The 22,219-nt window shown below is 36.4% G+C and overlaps 1 protein-coding gene and 1 long non-coding RNA gene across 2 annotated transcripts; one reads left to right on the top strand and one right to left on the bottom strand.

Moving 5' to 3' along the window:
- The first annotated feature begins 617 nt into the window (after nucleotides 1–617).
- On the top strand, nucleotides 618–10,766 carry LOC113840355 (protein FAM240C-like). Its single transcript, XM_027447024.3, has 3 exons — nucleotides 618–837; nucleotides 6,567–6,715; nucleotides 9,285–10,766. The coding sequence occupies exons 2-3, from the start codon at nucleotides 6,570–6,572 to the stop codon at nucleotides 9,415–9,417; spliced, it is 279 nt and encodes a 92-aa protein (XP_027302825.1). The 5' UTR covers nucleotides 618–837; nucleotides 6,567–6,569; the 3' UTR covers nucleotides 9,418–10,766.
- A 6,283-nt stretch (nucleotides 10,767–17,049) lies between these two features.
- On the bottom strand, nucleotides 17,050–22,029 carry LOC113840416 (uncharacterized). The gene is made up of 3 exons (XR_011805999.1): nucleotides 21,798–22,029; nucleotides 20,321–21,120; nucleotides 17,050–19,804 (listed from the first exon to the last, which is right to left on the bottom strand). It is a non-coding gene; the product is annotated as an uncharacterized lncRNA (long non-coding RNA).
- Nucleotides 22,030–22,219: the final 190 nt, after the last annotated feature.

Raw genomic sequence — 22,219 nt, 5'->3', positions numbered from 1 at the left:
AAGGATTATGCAGTCAGGTTGCCAATGGCATCTGAGATCAGGAGGTCCCTTTCAATCTTCTCTCCATTTGTCAGAGTAACAATGCCTTACTGCCCTGTGCTTTTCTGTTCATCCAGTGGTACCAATGGAGGGAGGAAGAATCTGTCCGAGAAAGTGGAAGTGCCAAATTCTATAACAAATTGTATACTCTATAATTCCAGATAGCAGAAGGCTGAGTTCAAATTCCTGTGCTATTCAGAGCATTAACAGCTTTGCTGGAATTCTGTCATGTAGCCTGCTTGGTGCTCCTACAGAACAACACTTCAAAAGTGAGTAAAAAGTCTATTTATCTGCCAGGCACTCAGTAGTTCAATCTGAGACAGGCTGTATTCAACATGTTCTCTTCAGATCTATCAGTTTCCTTGGAGGGGACAGTACTGATTTTTTGCAAGTCATATGGAAGATATGTTCCAGTGATCTGCACTTGTCAACGAATAACTGTTTCTCCAGAGCCAACTTATGACATCAGCAGCACCTGCCAAAAATTATGGTGCAGATCAAATGTGGCATTCAAAGTTTGTGCCCTGTAACTGTCTGGCCATTCCACTTGGTGTGTTAAAGCCTTCACAAAATGAGACTGTAGGTTTGGGTTTTTTGCCCCTGCCATTAAACCAATCCATAATAGCAGATGTCATCACCCCCAAATAAAAATAAGTGACGGATGAAAAGATTTCATCAGTTATTCCTGGCAGTTGGAGTCCTCTTGAAAAGGGGAACCCAGAGGTAAAAGTGACAGTATTCGGTAATCACTCAAGAAATCCATACTTTGACAGAAGAGGAAGCTACTATACACTCAAAGTAAGCATTTATATTCTTGTATTTTGGCCAAAATAAGATTTTCTCTTTCTATCTTGATTATTAAATTCACCTAAACATACATGCACTTACATTTATTTTATTTTTGATAAATTGTGTGAATTTGAATAACATTTTATTCTTTTTCCCTCCATGACCTTGTATTATGGTAGATTTTATTGAAAGCACCTGTCTGATTATAAATTTTCAGAATTATCCTGCCTGTTTTGTCTTACTCTAGTCCTAACTTCAATTATTAACCTAACTTCAATTATTATTAAATGTTTGTTTCTATGTTGTTTTTGGGTATTACTATACCTTCTATAATAACATATATACTTCAGCTGAATGAAAAAAAATCATAAAATCAATATGGGATTTTCATCCTAATGATGCAGATTAATTTAAGGCTTTTTAGAAAATAAAGATTTTTTTATTATTATTTAAAAAAAAAAATAAACAGGATTTTATCACAGGAACTGTACTGTAATAACAATTCAATAATACTGGAAAATGCTCTATGTTTAGGCAAACAAGTCCCAGAGAAGGGCAAAAAGAATAAGAGATTAATTAGTGGCCCAACAAAGATAAAATAGCTTATGGTCATGATATGACCCGGGGGACTAGTTCCACCTGAAGGCAAAGATAGCCTTTCCATTGTTTACAATGACAATAAATAAATAAATAAATAGATAAATAGATAAATAAATAAATAAATCAGAAACATAAATGTTCATGCTGTTCATGTTCAAAGTTAAAATTGGTTGAAATCTTAATATATTGAAAGTGTTTAAATTTACCCTATGTCCACCTTTTAGAAAGGAAACATTTTTAAAAAATATATATACAGTAAAAAGATAATTCTTTTAAAGATTCTGTTGTCTCAGCACACACTTTGAAAATAAAGATTAGAAATGTTTAAACATTATTTCATCTTGATGGCTAAAGTATTTTCCAGTAAGAAAGAAAACATAAGGTTCATTCATCTTTAATAGCCAAACCAACTGATTATTTTTTTTTGTTGTTATGAATCATTTGGATTAAAATTTACTTTGACATTTTTTCTCAAAACATGTTTAGATAACAGCTTTGTCAATGCATTAAAATATTCTTCACTTGAAAATAAAAGATTTTCAGAGATTCTCATTGTATGAACAAGTGTTTTTTATCTACATTAAATACTGAATATTGGAGATGAAAGCTAGTTTATGATGTATTGAAGGGAAAGACCAAAAGTGGGTTAAAAAATGCTCCCCAGTATTTCAGACAAGACTTTCTCCTTTTCCTTGTTTATTTTACCTAAACTTTACTAAAAATAGCACTTTAATTCAAAACAGCAAGTGTCATTTCTGAACCTAAGACTGTCTCTGTCAGGATTCCAAAGTAAAAAGATGGTTATGAAGGTGGAGAAGAGAAATTCCTTGCATTAGATATTTGTTTAATCTCTTCTCGGTACTTCAGTCAAAGTTGTATGATATTCTGATAATTCAAAATATGCAGACCAGGAAGGGACTGAGACCAGAGAATTTGGAAATATACTAATTTAGTGCTTTTCCAAAGCACACATCTGCAAAAGAGTTTAAAAGACAGAACGTTGTACCACTGGCTGCTTCTGTATTAATTTTGTGGCAGTGAACAAAAGCTCCACATATGCTATCTCCCAGCTAGGAGCAAAATTCAATTTCCCTTACACAGGAGAGAACTGATGAGGAAAAAGTACTAATCACTCATTCTTTGAATCTCGTTTAAACATGTTCTGGGGCAGCAGGTCAAAGAATTGAAACCAATGTCTTATATGTAGATGCTATCTGTGTATCATAAGTGACAGCCCTCTTACAAATTGCTGCATGGCCATTCTCTACTAACTAACAATTTGGCAACACAAAAAAAATAAAATATTCCTGTAAAGGACCAATGGTATAATAAACCATATCATGCACTCATACACATATTTCTGACAGTTGAGTTTCAGAGCTGCCTAACATATAAGCTCCTTTTGCCAAGACCTAATTTTATTTTTAATTAGATGCTGTTTTATCAGTTTATTTTATAAAAATAAATAAATAAACAAATAAATAGTAAAATCAGTCAATTATGCTTCAAATCAGCAGGTTGGACTCCACAACCCACAACCTATCTTACTTGTAGTAAGTTTAGTAGGTTTAGTAACACTCTGCCTTGCACTACCATTACACACATGCTAGTAGTTCTTCATAGGAACTACATCATGGAAAGTTTCATATGCAAATTTTTCAGTGTCATAAATGACACTCACACCAAGACTTCTGAATGATTCATTAAGAACACAGAAATGTTACTGTTTCCTATTTTACTTTCATATCATTGGAAAAACATTTTAAATCACCCTGCCATTAGTAACTAGAAAAATGCTTTCTCAACTTTCCTTTAGCTTCTTCATGACAATAATTCGTTATACTAAATTAAAATAGAGATGAGAGAGAACCCATTTTTCTTGCTTACTTTCCAGTTAGTCAAGAGAGTCTAAGAGTGTTTTTGACTTACAAAGAAAATCTAACCATCCTGATAGTTTCTGAACCTTGAGTTATCAGAGTAAAGGAAATAAGAACAAACTGGTTTGCCAGTATTAAATACAAATGTCAGTGTAATTCCAATTTATTTTATTGGGACATTTAAATGGAAACAGAAACTCAATGCACCAATAAAAAATAGAGAAGTAAAATAGAAAGAGTGATTGATATGAAGAAAACAAATGGAGGATTACTCAGAAAGGAAGTTCCTAATTATAATTCAATTAGAAAAAAGAAGGTATTACATAGTGTACATGACCTTTACTCTTTCTATACATAGATATTGTAACGTGAGGTTCACAGAAAAGATGTTTTCATACTTCACAGTATGAGAGATGCAAGCTAATAATGCCAGATGGCATCATCTTCAAAAGTCTTATATAAAGAATCTGTCTTAGCCAGAACCACAGTGATAGATACCATGTGAAATATTCACTGTTACTGATATTCCTAAGAAACATTATTAAGTCAAATGTCCTTGGCTTCCAAAATCTCCGAGAAACACACCAGATTAACATTTGCAGAAGTACCTCCTTTTTGGGGTACCCGACTGACCATAACTTGTGCTTCTGAGTGAAGCTGCCAAGATCCAAGACAGCCAAAACAGATAAAGAGGTAAAGATAAAGACTGGAGGCCCTCCTTGTACCACTTGAAGAAATTCTACTAGAAGTTTAATAATCATAAAATCTTAATTTCTAATGAAAGGTTAATGTGTTGTGGCAGACTCTTACACAAGGCAAAGTATAACAGGGTTTGGAGGGCAAACCTACTCAGACAGTTTGTCGGCAGCTTGCACTCAGCTTCTGCGGCAACAGTATAATTATCTGGAGTGTCAAGTGGACAGCTGCTACTGATAGAAGATCCTTCAAATGGTGCAAAGACCCAAGTGACCTGCTAGTCTAGGAATGATGAAATAATCATATTCCATCACTCACTCTAACTATTTATTACCAGAGCATTTATTGTAACATTTTCAAAGCCTATAGAATTAGGGTGCATATGGGGCATGTTCCAATATGTCCATGACATTCTGCAAGATCAAACCTTAAATAATACTGTTATTCTAGTGCCTCAGATTGAGCTAAAAGATCATTAAAAATTACCTGCATTCTCACATCACTGATATACAAAATACTTCTAGGAATTGGTGCTAGTAAATCTGCTGTAACCATAGCCATATAATGCTATATCTCACTGTGCTACATCATTCCCAGTCCACAGCAGAGGAAACATAAGAAAACTGCTGTTTGCCTTAGATGAAAATATCTGACTGGTTTGGTGATATTACTTCTCTTGCTGTCCTTGCAGTGACCACTAACGTAACCATTCAAGCATACCTGATGCTTCATCCATTAGGAGATTATGTTATATGTACTAACCAATCCACACTAAAATTTTACTGTGCTATGTTTAAGCAACCAGAATTATCTGTGGGGAAAAAAAAAAAAAATATATATATATATATATACATATATATATATATATATATACACACACACACACACACACACACATATGTATATACTGCAGCTGGAAGTTGCAGAGGTTTTTCTTTTTGTTAAGCAAGTTTTTCAGTGTGGTTAGACTTAGGACCAAGTTTGTAGAAATTATTTGGTTTTATTTATCTTTCTTTAAAAAAAAAAAAAAAAAGTTTTAATGGATATTAAGCCAAATCTAAATATCTAGTCTAGGAATACCCTAAGAACTCAACTTTGTGCCCTTTTAGAACTTCAGGAGTTTAAGTACGGTATTTGGTAGGAAGACCTTGCACAATACTGCTGTGATTGTTTTGTGTCTGACACTCTCTAATCTTCTGTTTACAACATGGGACAAATCAAAGGTTCACTCGCATTGGCCTTACAGTAGCATAGTCTTCTTAATACTTCATATTAATACTTCATAAGTATCCTTCATATAGTATGGCAATATATGCAGAGCAAATTGTCCAGTACATATCAGAGTCTATAAGGCAACAATTCATCAGCTAATGCTAGTGACAGTAGAATATAGATAAATGTAGAGAACCAAAGGGATTTCATAGCAATCCCCAAATTATGTACTGATCTAGTTATAGAAAACTTAGGAGCATGTTTTGTTTCTTTCTTCCACCCTCCCACTTTCTGGAGGGAGTTATAGCAGGAGAGTGATGCATTGGCAGGGGGGTTGGACCCAAAGATCTCTTGAGGTCCCTTCCAACCCCTACGGTTCTGTGATTCAGTGATTCTGTGAGATTGTGCTTGGGGTAGAAGAATAAGAAGTCGTTGGTACCTCATATAATTTCCTACCAAAGAAATATTTGGCCAACAACAAGTATAACATATGATACAACTTTTCTGATAATTTCCTTTGAGAGTATGCAACAGACCTTAACCTTTCAAATAGCCATTAAGATTTGAAAAACAATGCATGTTTGTTCATACCAGCAAGCATCTAATATATTTGAACGTTTTAAAACCATCTACTTTTGAATACTACATCTTTAGCAAGGAAAAGAATCCCCTCACTTCTGCCCTTTTTCTCATATACTGGAGAAATTCAACTTTACATTCTAACAAGCTCTACTTTTAGTAGTATTTAAGTTTAAATTTTGATAAATTAAAGAACAAGCCCATAACAAGCTCCCTAGAGCTTTGCATTTTGTATGCTTTGACTTCAGATTCATAATTTCCAGGCATATTTTGTGTTTGATATCATTTGAAGTAGTAATAGTAGTAATAATTTAATAAGTAATTTAATAGTAGTAATCATTTAAGTGCAAAGTATTTCCCTTGGATAACAACCATCTATGATCTCTTTTAAAACTACAGGAGACAGAAAAAGAGAAAACCCTTCACAACAGCTCATCTAAACTTCACACACTATATTTGAAAGTATTTTTCCCAAGTTCTTGCAAAACCATTTAAAATCTCTCACATACTAAGCTTTCCACAATATTCTAAAAAACTGCCATGTGTAGTCTTTGCTCAGTACCAAAAAATAGGTATGGCATTTAACTATCACCCAAGGACTGCTTCAATGCATGAAAATTTGCAACAAGGCAGAGTAAGCATGGGCTATCTATACTCTTTAGACAACATACTTTATTTTAAAAGCCCTTCATGGGAAAGAAATTGCAAGGGGCTAAGCAAAATAGTGTCTTCCTTAGGTTCAGCTCCTGATTTGACATCCAAATTGTTTTTCAGATAATGAACAAGCATACCAACTTTGGACGCCACAAGATAGGTGGTCATGATGCAGAAGGACTGAAGAACTTCTGGGAGAAAGTCATCCAAGAGCATACCAGACAGCGAGAAGGTGAAGAGCTTAGGTTAAGGAAAAGTGCACTGAACAAGTAAGAGGTATCTTTTAATTTTTGGCCAAGAGAGCAGTCCTATCATCAAGTGCTTAAAAAAAAAAAAAAAAAAAGTAACCCATTATTGTAGTGCTTTATTCATAGCACAGATTGTGTTCTGGGTCTTTGGCACTTTTCCTCTCACAGCTGCTTGTCTCATATTTCCATGGCTCTTCTGCATGGAAACTCAGACACCTCTCACCCCTGAACCTCTTGAACATTCTTTAAAGGCCTTGGAGCATAGCCACATAAAAATAAAGCACCTTGGCAGTATGGTCTGTGACAACTAGAACATATCAGGATTTTTACCTGGAACTGGTACAGCTTCAGTAAATAAATAAAATTGTATCACATTAAAGCAATAGTTAAACCACCCATTTAATGTGTAGCATAAACAGATCCATAGCACCTTTATCGTATTTGACAGTCTTTTACATCATATAAGCCTAAAGCTAGAAATGGTACAATAAGGTTTGTCTATTCCATGAAGAAGATCTCATAAATATTCCTGCTCTACAACAGAAAATAAATAAGTAAACAAAATAAAAAAGGCTATTAAGTTTTTAAATTTTATTTTGCCAAAACAGTATAAAACCACAACCACCCCCTAGAAGAAGCTGTGGCTGTAGTATAAATACTCCACTCAGGTGTAGTAGATTGCCTCAAATACTTCCTAATCTTTTGCACCTCAGAAATTTGAATTAGGGCCTCCGACACACCAGGTGAATCCCCTGAATAATGGACAGTGTAGCAGAATAAGAAATGCATGTCCCTCTTGTGTTTTTCTTATGGGATTTTCTCCTGAAGTTGGCAAAGTCTTTCCTGCATAAGTTTCTTCAAAACTGGCACATTCATATAAATTAACTTGATTTCAAAGAACAAGTATGTACTTGAAAAAGACTGAATCTTTTTAAAAAATCCAGATACTGTGACCCTGGCACCTAAGGAGGAAGCTATTGTCATCATCTTAAAGATGAGGAAATCAATACCTAAGTACACCATGTGTCCCATTATCATCAGATGTGGACAGGCCTGTCCTCAGTATCCTACTCCAGCTAGTTGGTAATATTTCCAAACCCAAATAACAAAGCTGTTGGAAAGAAAAGCCATGAAAATGTTCTGCTGCACTGAAAATCTTTGTCACTATGGCTTCAGAAAAAAAACAAACAAAAAACCCCCACTGCCACAAGGAGACATCACAAAGAAATTCCAGTTATGGTTGTGTCAATAATATTTTTAATTCCACTAAATTATAAATGTTACAGTTTTTTACATGATCCTGTCTGAATGAAAAAAAAAAAATGCAGCAAAAGAATTTTGAAGTGGTCTTTATTACTTCAGGTAATTAATAGACACAAGCAAGTTCCTTCAAGGTCACAAGCCCAAGCAGTTCACAAGTGTTCTCTAATTTAAAAAAAAAGGTACATTCAGTAGGTAATAGACACTGTCATTACAAAATATACAGGTTCACTACCCCATGTAAGTGGCACCTGGGAGAATTAAACAGCTCTAAATATAGGCAGGTGCTCCCTCTGTGACACCTAGGCTGGTAGTTAACAAGAAACAGCAGTGTTTTGAATGGCAAATATTTACTAACTAATTGCACTGCTTTTTGAGGCTTAACTATACTAATGAGAGAATAGTGAAGTCAAGACAGGGCAGACCAAATGGGAAAAGTTTAAAATACAATCTGCAGTCAAACTCAGAAGCCAGACAAATGCAAGCATCCATGTGAAACAGCTAATGCTAAGTTATTCTCAGACAAAATCGTTAGCTGCTGTTCTTTTTAATACATTAAATGTAATATATAAATACATATATATATATATAACAAACAAGCAAAAACAACATATATTCCATGATGCATTTGGCATTACCATATGACATCTAATCCTATAACATTGCTGGGTCAGGTGCTCCCTAATGCCGTTTCCTTGGAAAATGACCCTACCAACCATATCTTGTAGTAGTCCCTGGTGATCTTCTCTTCTCTCTGTACTAAACTTATGCCTTGTAGCTATGCAGCTCCTCTTGCATGTGACATCAATTCCTTTCATTAAACACATACAAGGTTTGCAGAGATTTTGGATTCCAAATGTCTATATCTTCTCCTTTTTTATTTTGTTTTGTTTTGTTGTTGTTGTTTCAAAGTAAAGAAAAATAGACATATTTCATTTCCTGCTTGCTCTTCTCTAGAGCATTATACAGTAAATTTGCAGTGAGGACATTAATTGTAATTTTTAATTTCTACATTAAATGACCTTATCAGAAAGACAGCGTAGCTTTGAGAATACCCCAGAGAAAAAACAGCCCTTCACACTGACAGTGTTTCAGCAGTTGTTTGACTCATTAGGAATCCAGCAATGTCACCCACTGATACCATCAGTGCTATCTCTTTCTTCCCTGCATTCCCAATCTGGTAAGCTGGAGAGATGTGTAGATGGTAAATAAATACGGGACAAGTGCTGTGGTGATGAAAGAGGGGAAAGATTCAACCCTGCTGAAAAGCTTTGGATGTATTTGAAAGATTTGGCTTGGTGCTTGCTGAGTACTTGTCTTCTTTTTGCAGGCTTCGCCATGAGTGGACTGAGAGGCTGGAAGGCCGAGCAAAGCAGGTCCAGGCGCACATGAAAAAGCAGAAAGAGCAGATGACGTTGCTGTCTATTGAGGCTCTTCCCTCACCAGATAAAACAGTTGCTTAAAGTTACTGTGAAAATACAAAAAGCCCTGGGCTTGACTCTGACCTTCTGCATGCCCTTATTAACCAGTTACATTGCTGAACAAGCAACAGCTCAGACTTTGGTACTTTTCCAGACCAGTTATTAGAGCTACTAGTAAAGTCCTACATAAATTCAGTGCAATAAGGTCACAGTACATAATCTCTTGAATACTATGGAGGGAGAGATGAGAAGCACTAATCTGTAAGTCCACATGATATGTTATTATCCCAAAGTAGGAAGACTTTATTATGTAACTGCATTTTCAAATGACAACCAACATATTTCTCAGAAAGAGTATCTCTTGTTTAATAGGTATAATACATTCAGTTTGCTGCAAGTAAAGTTGTACATTTCCATTTACAGAGCTCTCGGACTGGCTTAATGCAGGTGTCATCTGCCTTGCCTGTCTTGAGCCACAGCAAAGCAGGTTAAAGATTAGTCTGGTCAGCTGGACAAAAGAGGAAATACATTTTTAAATGGAATCAGGAAAAAGAAGGAATGAGGGTTTTGTGATCAATGTATAGGAGAGTTTCCAGATCTGAATCATTAGTTGAAAAGAGGTAAAGCTTTTTTCTTTGGTGCATAGATATGAAAAAGACTACCGACATTATCATGAACAAGTTTGAGAGATGTCTGAGTAAGTGGGTAGGTAAGAGAGTTTGAAACAGAAGCCAGTTCATCACAAAAACACAGGAATGTTCTGCAAGGTATTGTTTGCCATACCTGGTTTGCACTAATCTAAATACTTGCTGCATTGCTTCTCCTTCTAGGTCAGGTGAAATACAGCAAGGACTAACTAAACATAGGATAATAACAGTGTGCGCTGTTTACTTGTGAGTCTATGTATGTAAATACCAAAACATCCCTTGAATGAAAACATTTACTTCTTAACTCTTTATTTCTTTGATGCAGTTATATGTCTGAACTATTTTTCTATAACAATATTGATCTAGGTGAAATTATAACCTTTCATCATTGTATACAATGAACAAGTAGGTATGAATTAATTTGATAAATTCTGAAACAAAGCAAAAATTAAACCTTTTTGACCTCATGGAAATGCTATTTTTATCCCCTTAAGACAATATTTCATTAAAACACAGAGTTTTACAGTTTGTTCCCACTTTTACATAGCGACATTCTCCCATAGAAAACAGAATACTTTAACACATACACACAAAAAAAAATGCTATTTGATAAAGAATAAAAACAATTTAAAACTTCTGCAAAGTTTTTTTGCTTTGTTTTTGTTTTTGTCTTCTTTGTCTATTGGAAGCTGAAGGGAATGCAAAATCAGTTTGTTTGTTTTCACAAAACCTAGCCCAAAAAGAAACAATAAATGCTGGACAATAATAAAGTCTGTGTAGCTGCTTTTGGCATTGTGGGCTCATCTCCTGCTATGTTCATTTATTTCTGACAAATTGTATAAAAAGTTCTTTTACTGTGACACAAAGTAAACATTATCTCTGGTGAAGAAGATCAAATGGGACCTGAACCTGCTGCCACATACATCAAAAACACATTACTTTGCTGTTCTGCAGTGGTAGCTAAAGGACATAGACAGCGCCTATTGAAATGAAGAAGGACTAGAACTGCTCCCCCCAGCCTCTAATGACTGTTTCATAGCATTGTGATGCCACCTGTAGCAGTGCAGCTTACCCCCTCTTTATGCTAGGGTGACAAGAGAAGAAAGTCCAAGCAAAGAAGGCCCATAAGCATTTGTTCTTCTTTTACATTTAAAATCAACATTTTTAATTGTCAGGAACACTTTCATGGCAACAGATCACATTATTTATGAAGTGATCACTGATTTTATACAAGGTACGGGAAAGAGACCACATAAGCAGATGCAGTCCCCGGGAAGTAATTTTCAGTGCTCCCCAGTGGATACCCAAGAACCATGCTGGCTCCTTGAGCAAGAGTTTTTTCATCCACAACTCTGAGGGGGTTGAAGGATGTGTGAAATCACTTCCGCTGCAAGCAGGTGGCATCATACTGATTTTATCATCACACTGAGTGTCACAGGCATTGTTTATCTCAACAAGCACATGCAACATTTTCTGTTGTGAATGGACTTCAGATAAATCCACTGCAGGGGCACAGTGTATACATAACAAGTGTGGAAGAATAAAATCCTCCCACTCTTAGTCAAAAATAACTGTCTGTGAATTGTTCAAATGTGTATGCATTAATCATGCTTACTTATTCTCACATGTATTTCACATAACAGCAGTGCCCTGGACTCTCCATGGTATTGAATATCAGATGTTTTTCCTACCCAGAAACAAGTGGTGATCATCCATTTTCACTGGTAGTGCACGTGTAGCCAGACTGATAAAATAATCAAGTACTGGAAATAATAAAGTCTATCAGCCAGATGTAGGCAGTATGTTGCTTGCTAATTGCAAAACTGAAGGCAGACAGTAAGGTGAAGGGTAGTGTTTTGTCCTTTTGTTTTAGTTACTAAACTGAGAAAATTCATGCATGAACTTAGGTGAATTTAGGTGAATTTAGATGTGCCTGAAAATACAAAACCAATCTTAAAAAACAAAAACAAAAAAAAAAAAAAAAACAAAAAACAAAAACAGTGAATTCAACTTGAATCATTACATTAAATAAAACATCTGTCACATTCACATACTATATTGATATCCAGGACATCCAGTAAGCATATGCTCTTGAGAAAGTAGGTCCCTTTAGCTGAATGTGTTTTTCCTCCCTTATCCCTATCTCCTCCTTTTACCAGTGGGAAAAAAAAATGGAGACACAAATGAAAATTTAGATTATATTAGCTACATTAAGAAAACTGGACTAGCTATTTGAGAATAAAAAACAATTATCCAAATATTTTTTCCTTAGAGTTTATTAATTTGCCCATTGGAAACAGATTTCAAACCGAGTATCAGTTAGTCTGCATAATCCATGTCACCCTCAGCCTCCTCTAGCAAAATATTGGTCCCTCTTGCATCTGCTTATAATCCAGCCCAGCAGTTGCCTAAGCCAGTAAAAAATAACTAAAATTGTATAGGTCAGAGGCTAATGTTTTTGATCATGGGACTTAAACAGTATGACTGATGATGCAATAGCTGTGGATCATGTCTATGAAGCAATGCCCCGAAACTGGAGTACTGATGTCAGCTGCAGAACACTGGGTAGAATGCCCAGATTTATGTGCATGGCAGATAATGTAGACACACTACACTCATTCACATGGTTGCTATTAAGCACTGTGTCTGATCCAGGAACCAGTGACTAATGCGTGAGAGACAGCAAGCATTGCTTTCTTAAATTGCCTCCGAGCTGTGACTTGCTCAAACCCAGTCAGTCAAAAAGGTGATTTTAAACCACATTCAGCTACAGCCTGTCTTTGTTTGGACACTACAGAGAAACACTCACATAATCAGATACAGATGGGATGTGCTAAAGAAACAACACTTCAACCCCTGTCAGCTGCTACACCTAAGTTAGCACTTTAATTCAGAGCCCTTCTTAAGCAGACCCCCTGATTTTCTGTACTTATCACATGCTCGTTTGGGTCACAGAGCACATTTAAGGCATGTGGACCAGGTTTCTTTCAGAGGAAGCTAAGCCAGACCAGAAGTCATGCTCCAAGTGCACACCAAAGGACCCTAACCTCTGGACCTCAGACAAGCACTATTTCTTCAGTTTTGAGGCACCCATGCAGTGGCTGTATATATGGTCTGGTGAATTAGATTAGATAGAGTGTGATGTAAAACCCTGAACCATGCTTAATTTAATACAAGAACCTCGGCAGCAGTCACTTTGATCTACTGAGCTGCTTGCTCTTATAGATAAGACTACCCAGCAAAAACAACAGAGATGGAATCAAAGTACACTTACATGTTGTGTGCAGATCCAAAGGTGGACCTTAACAGATGCAATGACTTTTCTCAGGAGTGATCATTAAATTATACAACCATTCAGACGTGCTAGCATGCCCAACTATACAGAGTTTAGCTGAACCACTGATGCTGGGTGTTAGAACAGAGAATTAACGCACACTGCTATAAAACTTATCATAGATCCAGCATCTGAACCATAAAACTGCTATGTGTGGCTCAGTTCTACAGTTAAACATGGAATAGGAATATGAGGATAATTACCAATTTCCTAGCCCAAATGTTCTTCCTAATTACAAACTAGCTGTGTCCTGAGGGATGCTGTTCTCTACCGTGCTTATTAAATAGTACTTGACTGGGGCTTCACTGACATAGTGTGAATAAGGAATAGTAAATCACATAAAACTTGTGCATTAAAATACTTCTGGATTGAAAAGGGCATCTGTAGATAAATGAGGATGAAACAAAGAGTGGTTCTATAATATACTTTACTTCCGGAGGACAATTCTCTTCATGAATTAAGCATTACTATGCTATTTATTTCTTACAGAGAAAGACAGGAGTTATCCATGGTGTTCCACGTTTGAGACAAAACTGCACACCAGCATTCAGTAGTGAGGACTGACAATGCACAAATCTACTTATTTTTCCTATTGCCCATCTATTTTAGCTGTGTATGTTTTTCTGTCAGTTCCCAGACAAATTTTTTCATTATTATTTAGTGACCACAGTTTCAAACATAGTTAATGTTAAGGTGGACAGAAATAAGGGAAAATTGCAGCCCCAAAAATGACAGTCTGACAAACAGCCTGAGAAGGGCTATATTACCAGTGAAGCCAAACGTAACAATAGGTTGCTATGTACTGCCTCTATAATTAAAGGTACTTGTCTCAAATGTCATTGCTTAAATGAATTAACAATTTCCTGCTAGTGACTACTGAAATGCGAGAGGCTACTGGCCCAGTCTTTACCGGTTACTCAGTGCTGATAAGCTTCAATGAGCCTACTCACAGTGGTGTGACCCCAGAGGTTCACAGTCAGGGTCACTATTTTTTCCACAGTAAACAGCAGCAGCAGCAGGGAGAATTATAATTTCAAACAACTGTAGTAATAAAATAACCATCTGACAATAATAACAATGAGGCAAAAAGATAAAATAGGAAATCTGAAAGATAATATTCAGTTTAGCTAGCTACACAAATTGAGCAATTCTGTAAAGATTTTTGTTTCATTTCCACTACATTTGTATTTCATATCCAACATGAATATTTGTGCCATGCAACCAGAATTTCAGTTACCAATATATGTTCACAGTTCAACTATGGGGATCAGTCAAAACAAAATGAATCAAAACAAAATGTTTTAATTCTATTAGATTTAATATCTAACACAAAGGAAACATATCTGCAACATATAAAAACTCTGTCTGCAGTTGCTTATTTGGAAATAAGCAGGAGAAAGGTTTTTTTTTTTCTTTTTTTTTCTAAGAGTTCTTGATAACATTAATGTTATTTTTCTCCCTCTAATGCGTTATTCTGGTTAACAATTGCATTACTATTGTTAAGAGTGTGAAAATGCAATAAAGGCTTTGAGTATAATTAGGCAAGGAAAACACAAAATTACTGGAGTGACCAACAGATATATTACAAAAAAATAAATAAATAAAATAAAGTAAAATAAAATAAATAAAATAAAATAAAATAAAATAAAATAAAATAAAATAAAATAAAATAAAATAAAATAAAATAAAATAAAATAAAAACCAACAAATATATTTACCCTGATGTCTTAACTTTAGTGTTTTCATGGTGATGTTTATTCCACTGCAACTTCTCTTACATAAATGCATTCTGTAAGATTTGTATTGATGGCTTTATATGTATTCTAATAAGTGAAAACAAACCAATCCAGTTGTCCATTTTTACACATAAAAAGCTCCAAATAACAATGCTTTCTCATTAGTTACTGGGTATTTTTGCAATGCAGTTCTTGTTAGGGCTTAGTTAATGATAAAGTGCTAACTAATGAATTGATACTTTGCAGCTTTTGGACAGTACACAAGTTTACAGATTTTGTTGATACTGCCTTAATCATTAAATGTGTATCCATAATAACAAGACTAACAGCCACTGAAAATAAGCCCTGCAAGCAGTAAGGGCAGCCTAATCTAAAATATCAGAAACAGCAGTTATTATCCACCATCTCAAATGAACACTTAATAACCTGGAACTAAATCCCTTCAGGCTCCATTTATGATATGTACACACTTCTGCTGCAGTGATGACAAATACTGCATTTTCCCAGAACTAATGACCCCTCTATAATATGTACGAGGGCTGACAATTATGTGGAATGAGTCTGTCAACAAACTAACAGAGTGCAGCCATGTTTGAAAAGTTTTATGCCTAAACCACAGGCAAATTTCAGTACTTCCAACCCCTAATAAACCCCTCTGGAGCCATATGGCAATTCTGTAACATGTTCCTGGTCAAAGGAGTCTCTGTATGTGCTTTGCTTATTCGGTTTGGTTACCTTTGGCTATTATATATAATTAGGAGCAACATATGAAAGTAATTAATATGTGACACTTCACTGTGTTCTGACAAAATAGAACTGTCTCATGGGATGTTTTATTGCTCTAGTTGGTGGATGCACTAAAGAATGTTCTCTGTATCTCAAAACCAAAAATTTTTTTATTCCAAGGCACATCTCAAGATTTCAGTGTCGGCAAGGGCGTATCTTACAGGTTTATTCCAGGGATTTTGAGAGCAGTCAGTTAACATATTGCCACAAAGATTAAAGATGCAGAAAATAAATATACCTTCACCTACATTAGCTGTTGTATTTATAGTTTAACTTGGGTCCTGCTGTTGCACGCCCTAGAATCATGGCGGGAGGGGGGGGGGGGAATGGAAGGGTGGGTGGTGGTTGTGGGGGGTGTCAGAAAGCTATGGTGATGAGACTGACATCTTCCCCAGGAAGCAAATTTTGAAAAGTATAAAACTGAATAACCCAAATCCTGCTAGATTTGAACTATTGTTTTCAACAAAAGCCAGCAAATTTGAACATGTACACTGCCTCGTTCCATTAGTGCCACTTTCTATTTCAGGTATTCTCTTACCTGGAATTTCTGGCACGCACTTGTAAGGGCTCCCATTCAAGTGCAAATTCTCCTGGCTGCCAGTCTTCGACGCACATTAGTGAAGTCTGCTATTCCTGTCGACACGTAGGAAACAAGAATTCACAGCTAGGCAGCAGAATTTTTGAACAGAGAAGCTTTATTTAAGTCGTCAAAAGAAAATAGTAAAATATGAATTGGGGAAAATATGGCCTGCTAGCGTGAATTCTCATCATTATGACAGGCTTTTTGAGCTTTGCTCTGATCTGGCATGTAATTACTATGTATTCCTGATCTGAAAACTGTATCCCTAAGCATCATAGCAATTCCTGACTCGCACATACAAGCTTCATAACAACAAACTAGTAGAAAACCTTGTCTCAGAAAATTAATTCTTAACTATTGAAAACAAATAGAAATAAAAACAATCAGTTATGCTTCAAATTGCTCCAGGTTAATATGTCAATTAAAAGGTATACTGAGATAAACACATATATGTGGATTTTACCCATGTGAAATATATTTTTTCTAGCAATATCCTTAGCAACATTACAAAGCTTGATATATTTAATTAGTTATAAGAGAAGGAATGAAAGCCTTACACACAGAGAACTGGAACTTCAGTTAAAAATATATGTTGTTTTCTTTCCAAATAGTACATCCAGACTCTATAGCCTACATGCTTCAGCAATTCCTCCCTCAAGTTTAGGGATATCTGTTCTTAATTCCCCATCTCCAATCTGGATGCAGCATAGACACACTGCTCTGTCTCCTGGTTGCTTAATATTTTGTGTTCTGCACAATTTCACCTGGCTGTTTGCCAGCCATAAGAGGAATACATCAGAATGGAAAACCATGCTTGGGATGTAAAACACTGACCCAGCACATCTCATTAGCAGCCTCAGGCACACAGGTTCTTGGAAGCTGTCAGCACAAAATCAAGCTGCTCCCAGAACAAAAGATTTTTGTTGTTGCTCCTGTTGCTTTTGTTTGGCATGTGTGTGTGTCATCGTTTTGTTGTTGTACTTGTTGTTGTTCTTGTTGTTGTTGTTGTTGCTTTTATGTTGTTGGTTGTTTGGGTTTGGTTTGGTTTGGTTTGGTTTGGTTTGGTTTGGTTTGGTTTGGTTTGGTTTGGTTTGGTTTGGTTTGGTTTGGTTTGGTTTCTACCAGAGGAGCAGTGTCCAAGAAGGAACATCTAAGTCCCCATGATGGTATCCCAACCTGATCTCCCAACTGGGGACCAAGTTTAGCTTTTTTCTCCAGACTGTGTTTCACAAACCTCTGCCTGTGTTATTAAGACGGTTTCTTCTATCTTCTCCAACATACAAAGAGACATGCAGATCTGTGCAAGAAAGTCATGCAGGCAGGATGGCCACCCAGGGCAACTTTCTTCTCAACTGCCATCACACCAACAGGGATAAGAGCCAAGGCGACAAGAAGCTCTTGTGCAACCCCACTTTTCACAGCCTTCCTCAGCTACTTAAAGCTGCCTTTCAGACATTAGCAACAGCCTGCTGGGATTATGAGAGACAATGTGGAAGCATTCTCTGAGGATAAGAATCTAGACATACCTTGATTTTTTATATTTATCTATATCTAGATATACACTGACCCTGAAATGACATGTGATAGAAACTGTTTGAAAACTGCTGGCTGTTCTCATGTAGTTCCCAGTGCAACCAGCTGTAGCAGCAAGGTAGTCACAGCACAAACCCCAAACAGAGCTCGCTAGGCAAAGTTTCTCTTTGATTTTCCCATGCATCTCTGTGACAAGAAGAGGAATATATAAGCAAGAGAGGAAGGGAAAGTGAGAAATGAAAGGATGGCAACATCCTTTCCAAGAATGGCAACAGTGCCAGGATACAGAGGAAAGCAGAATAACTGAGCCAGATAGAAAATCAATCAATCAAATAAACAAACAACAGCAACAAAAAAAGCTTTTAAACCACTTTTTTATATTCTGCTAGGCAAACAAAAGACCGTTCTAACAAAAAATTTGAACACATTCTTTGAAGTCTGCTTTCTCAGGTGGCTTTTTTCCCACATTAGGATTTCTCACAATTTTCTGCAGAGTTCTCATTAAACTCACACTAATTTTTAACCTGAACAGCATAGAAAAACATCCACAGCCATTATACAGTACAGTCAGTCCTTGGCATTCAAATCTCATGGAATAACCTTCCTGAAATTCACAATACTTTCAAAAACATCAAGAGATCATTAAAAATGAGTTCCTACTGTTCTGCAGTTTCAAGCTGTTGGGCCTTTTCCTACAGCTCTGCAGGTTTCAATCACATCTTGCATCTTAAGTCCCCAAACAGCCTTAAAACATTACTTTAAATCTGTCTTCAGTCTCTTGAGCTATAGAGTCTTTTATTAAAAGAGGTCCAAACATCCTGCTATCTGAGATACAATCTTAAGAGCTGTCAGTGTTGATTGTAAGTTAAAATAGATGAAATATTGCACTGCAAACAAACCATGGCAAAAGGTTATTTTTACCCTGGCCCAGAAGCAAAGTGCTTTGTAGGACAGAGAGAGGCTTGCACTGGTTCCATCCTCCTGAGCTCACTTTCAGGGCAAATATATACAGAACAATTCAGCCAATGTGAGAATTCACTGCTGCTAGAAGGGCCAGTTCTTCTTCTTGTTCTGCTGGTGTCCAGCCCTACCTCTCCCACCCTACACCAGCCTCACAAAGGGGTCTGACAAGCACTGGGATGGGCACAACGAAATGTAATGTAAGTGAAATTGGGAGTGGAGCTGCAGTGGGGAGGAGTTACACAATGTGTCTTCATATTCAGATTGCCCAATGACACACATCACCACAGACATTAAATATGCTGCACCCACACCACTCTATCACATTGCATATGTAATAAATGTATGTGCCCAAAATCATTTGGACTCAGCAGTTTTCAGCATCTAAGGCTATATCTAGAAGGTTCACCCACACCTTTGCTCTCTTTAGCCTTTAGTATTCTATACAGTATGTCTGGATATTCTGGAAGCTGCCCTGGCAGATTGAATCATTATAGAATATAGCTTCCTTCTTCTTGTTTAAATAGGAGTAATTGTGAATTTACAGCCCCATGCTTTTTCCAAGGTAAGGACTTTATCTGATTCATGTGACCTGTGGATAATCAGTCATCTTTTAGCTAACCTTTTCCTGATGTAGTTCTGACAAGTCTTTGAATGTTGACTGGGAAGTCCTTGCTCTTGTGGGATTCAAGTTGTGCCAGATTCTACGAGCAGAGAAAATCCAACAAGTTCATAATGAATCTCAATCAATCAGGTATGCCTTCTTCATCAAACAGCAGGAATGGTTGAGTGTTTGAATCTCTTCTTCATTGGTAGTTTCTCAGAGTCCCATGCTAATGACCTTCAAGTCACACTATAAGACAAACATCTTAGTCAGCTAGCAAAGCAAAGGTGTCATAGAAATTAGTAAAATAATAATTCACTGTCTATGGAGTTAGTGAGAGTACGCAAAGAGAGAGAAAGAGTCATTTTCAGCAGCTTTGTGTCTCCTCTAGATAAAATTCCAAAGATAGTTTTAGATCCAATTTACAAGGAATTGAGATTTCAATAAAATTTACATCAAGGGAATAAGTAAAAGCAGAAAGTTATTCAGATAGAGCTAAAAGAGAAAATGTGAGGGAGGGTACTGAAAACAGTTAACATTTCTTTGTCTCCAAAGAGAGGAAGCATCTATAAAACATGCAGCTTATTAATTCTCAAAGGGGAAAAAATTTTAACACAATACATTTCATTTCCCAAAACTCAGGAGGCTCTTGCCTTGTTAGCTAGAGACAGACTAATATTCTTAGGTAACAATTCATGCTTTAATTAGCAATTCTAAATGTATCTCTTCTCCCATCTCCCAGGTAATGTACTGACATTATTTTACCTTCAGCCTGAAGAAAGTTTTTTTATATAATAATGCAGACTTCCAAGAGCACGTAAAGTATTGCTTTTTTGAGAGAGTCCTAAAGAATCCGTAATATTTCGTGAGATTGAATTTGTGAGAATTTTGAATTTAAGACAATCTGTAGGGGAAAAAATGTAGCTAATAATAATAATAATATATCATAGATCCTCAAAACAGGCAAACAGGAGATACAGTTTCTGTTAAAATTTAAATTTATGTAAACACAGACTCATAAAATATATATAAAGTTGATGAAAATAGAATACTGAGAAAAACAAGTAATGAGGGAGAGAGAGAGAGAAAGAGAGAGAGAGAGAGAGGAAGGAAGGAAGGAAGGAAGGAAGGAAGGAAGGAAGGAAGGAAGGAAGGAAGGAAGGAAGGAAGGAAGGAAGGAAGGAAGGAAGGAAGGAAGGAAGGAAGGAAGGAAGGAAGGAAGGAAACTAACAGTGAATTATTTTTTTTCATCTGCAGCTTCTGTTACTTTGTGTCTTGTATACTGATCTACTGGTGCAGCACAAGACAAAAGGTCCAATTTCTGGTGTTTCCTAGGGCTCCTACAGGGATGTTTGGGTAGATTTACTATTACCACACCCAACTGCTGGTCCCAATTGTCTGTCTCCCAGGTCCTCAGCCCATCTGAGCCCACAAGTACAATTCCGTGAAGTAGCTGAAGCCAATAGTGAAGGTCTTGCACTGAAACTTGAGTTCTTGCCCTGGGACGGCCAAAATGCAGTCACAATTTCCTATCTGCCATCTTGGCTAGGAAAAGAAGTAACCTGCTGATGATAAGGAGAAAAGAGTGGGTTGGGGTGGTAACATCCCAAACTCTTGCAGCTAAATCAGCCACAGTTCATCTGTCAGAGTCTTAGAACCCCATCAGCAGATATCACAGAGAACCATCAAACACAAAGCATTTGGTCAGCACCAAGGAAAAGACAGAGTTAGTCTGTACAGTCCAGTAAATTTTTAAGATTTATTAAAACAACTGAATAGCAAAGGATTCTAATCTTAATCTAATCTTACTCATGTTAGTAATTAGTAATGTTAATAAGTAAGTAATTACTCATCATGAGTACGTAATCTTGCATGTGTTAGTAATTAGTAATCTAATCTTACTCATGTTAAGAAAGCAACAGATATGAACAAATTAGGAAAACAAGGAGCTAAATTTTTGAACACTTCACCAGGAAGGCACAATGAGAAATTCACCCCTCTGCCTGATGAGTATGATCACATTGCTTTGATATCTGAAACCAGGCAATGAGCAAGGGGGTAACATGATAAACAGCTGGGCTTTTCAAACATTCATAAGGCTGAGTAATGCTTATTTGTACATGGAAGCTGTCTGCTTTATGCTGCCTTTTAACATGCTTGTTTTCTCTCCAGATGAATCAAGGACAAGTAAACTGGAACAGGGGGATGAGTGCCACAGCTTTTGAAATCCAATCTCTCTTACCTTATACTGCTAATTTGGGGATGGAGAAAATTATGTGGTTCAATTTACAATTAGGATTCCTCCATAATGATGCCTTTCCTCCATAGCTCTCACACACAACGCAAAGCTTTTCCAGAAACCTAAAAATAAAGTATATTGCATAGTCCAGCTGTAGTGTTGTTTAACTTGGTGTGACAGATTCATAAACAACAAATATAGACAACACAAAAAGACAGTGAGGTGTTATGACGAAACCTGATTTGAAGAGCATGGCAAAGAAGCAATCTGAGCAGCTGTCAAGAGGGTAGACTTTCTACAATGAGGCTGATGTTCAAAAAAGTTCATTATTATGTGCCTATAGACAGTTTTTCGCAAAGAGGGAATGCATGTTGACATATTGCTTTCACATATTGATGCTCACTCATCCCATCAAAAATAAAAAT

This window comes from Anas platyrhynchos, chromosome Z, assembly GCF_047663525.1.
Source record: "Anas platyrhynchos isolate ZD024472 breed Pekin duck chromosome Z, IASCAAS_PekinDuck_T2T, whole genome shotgun sequence".
In the NCBI taxonomy this organism is placed as follows: domain Eukaryota; kingdom Metazoa; phylum Chordata; class Aves; order Anseriformes; family Anatidae; genus Anas; species Anas platyrhynchos.
The sequence above is the reverse complement of the archived record's forward strand: the minus strand, read 5'-3'. Positions and strand labels throughout refer to the sequence as shown.

What these genes read in the sequence shown, in the direction of transcription:
- LOC113840355 (XM_027447024.3), top strand. Translation starts at nt 6,570, where the DNA reads ATGAACAAGCATACCAACTTTGGACGCCACAAGATAGGTGGTCATGAT. An exon ending in AGGAAAAGTGCACTGAACAA is followed by an intron (nt 6,716 to 9,284) that starts GTAAGAGGTATC and finishes TTCTTTTTGCAG; the next exon opens with GCTTCGCCATGAGTGGACTG.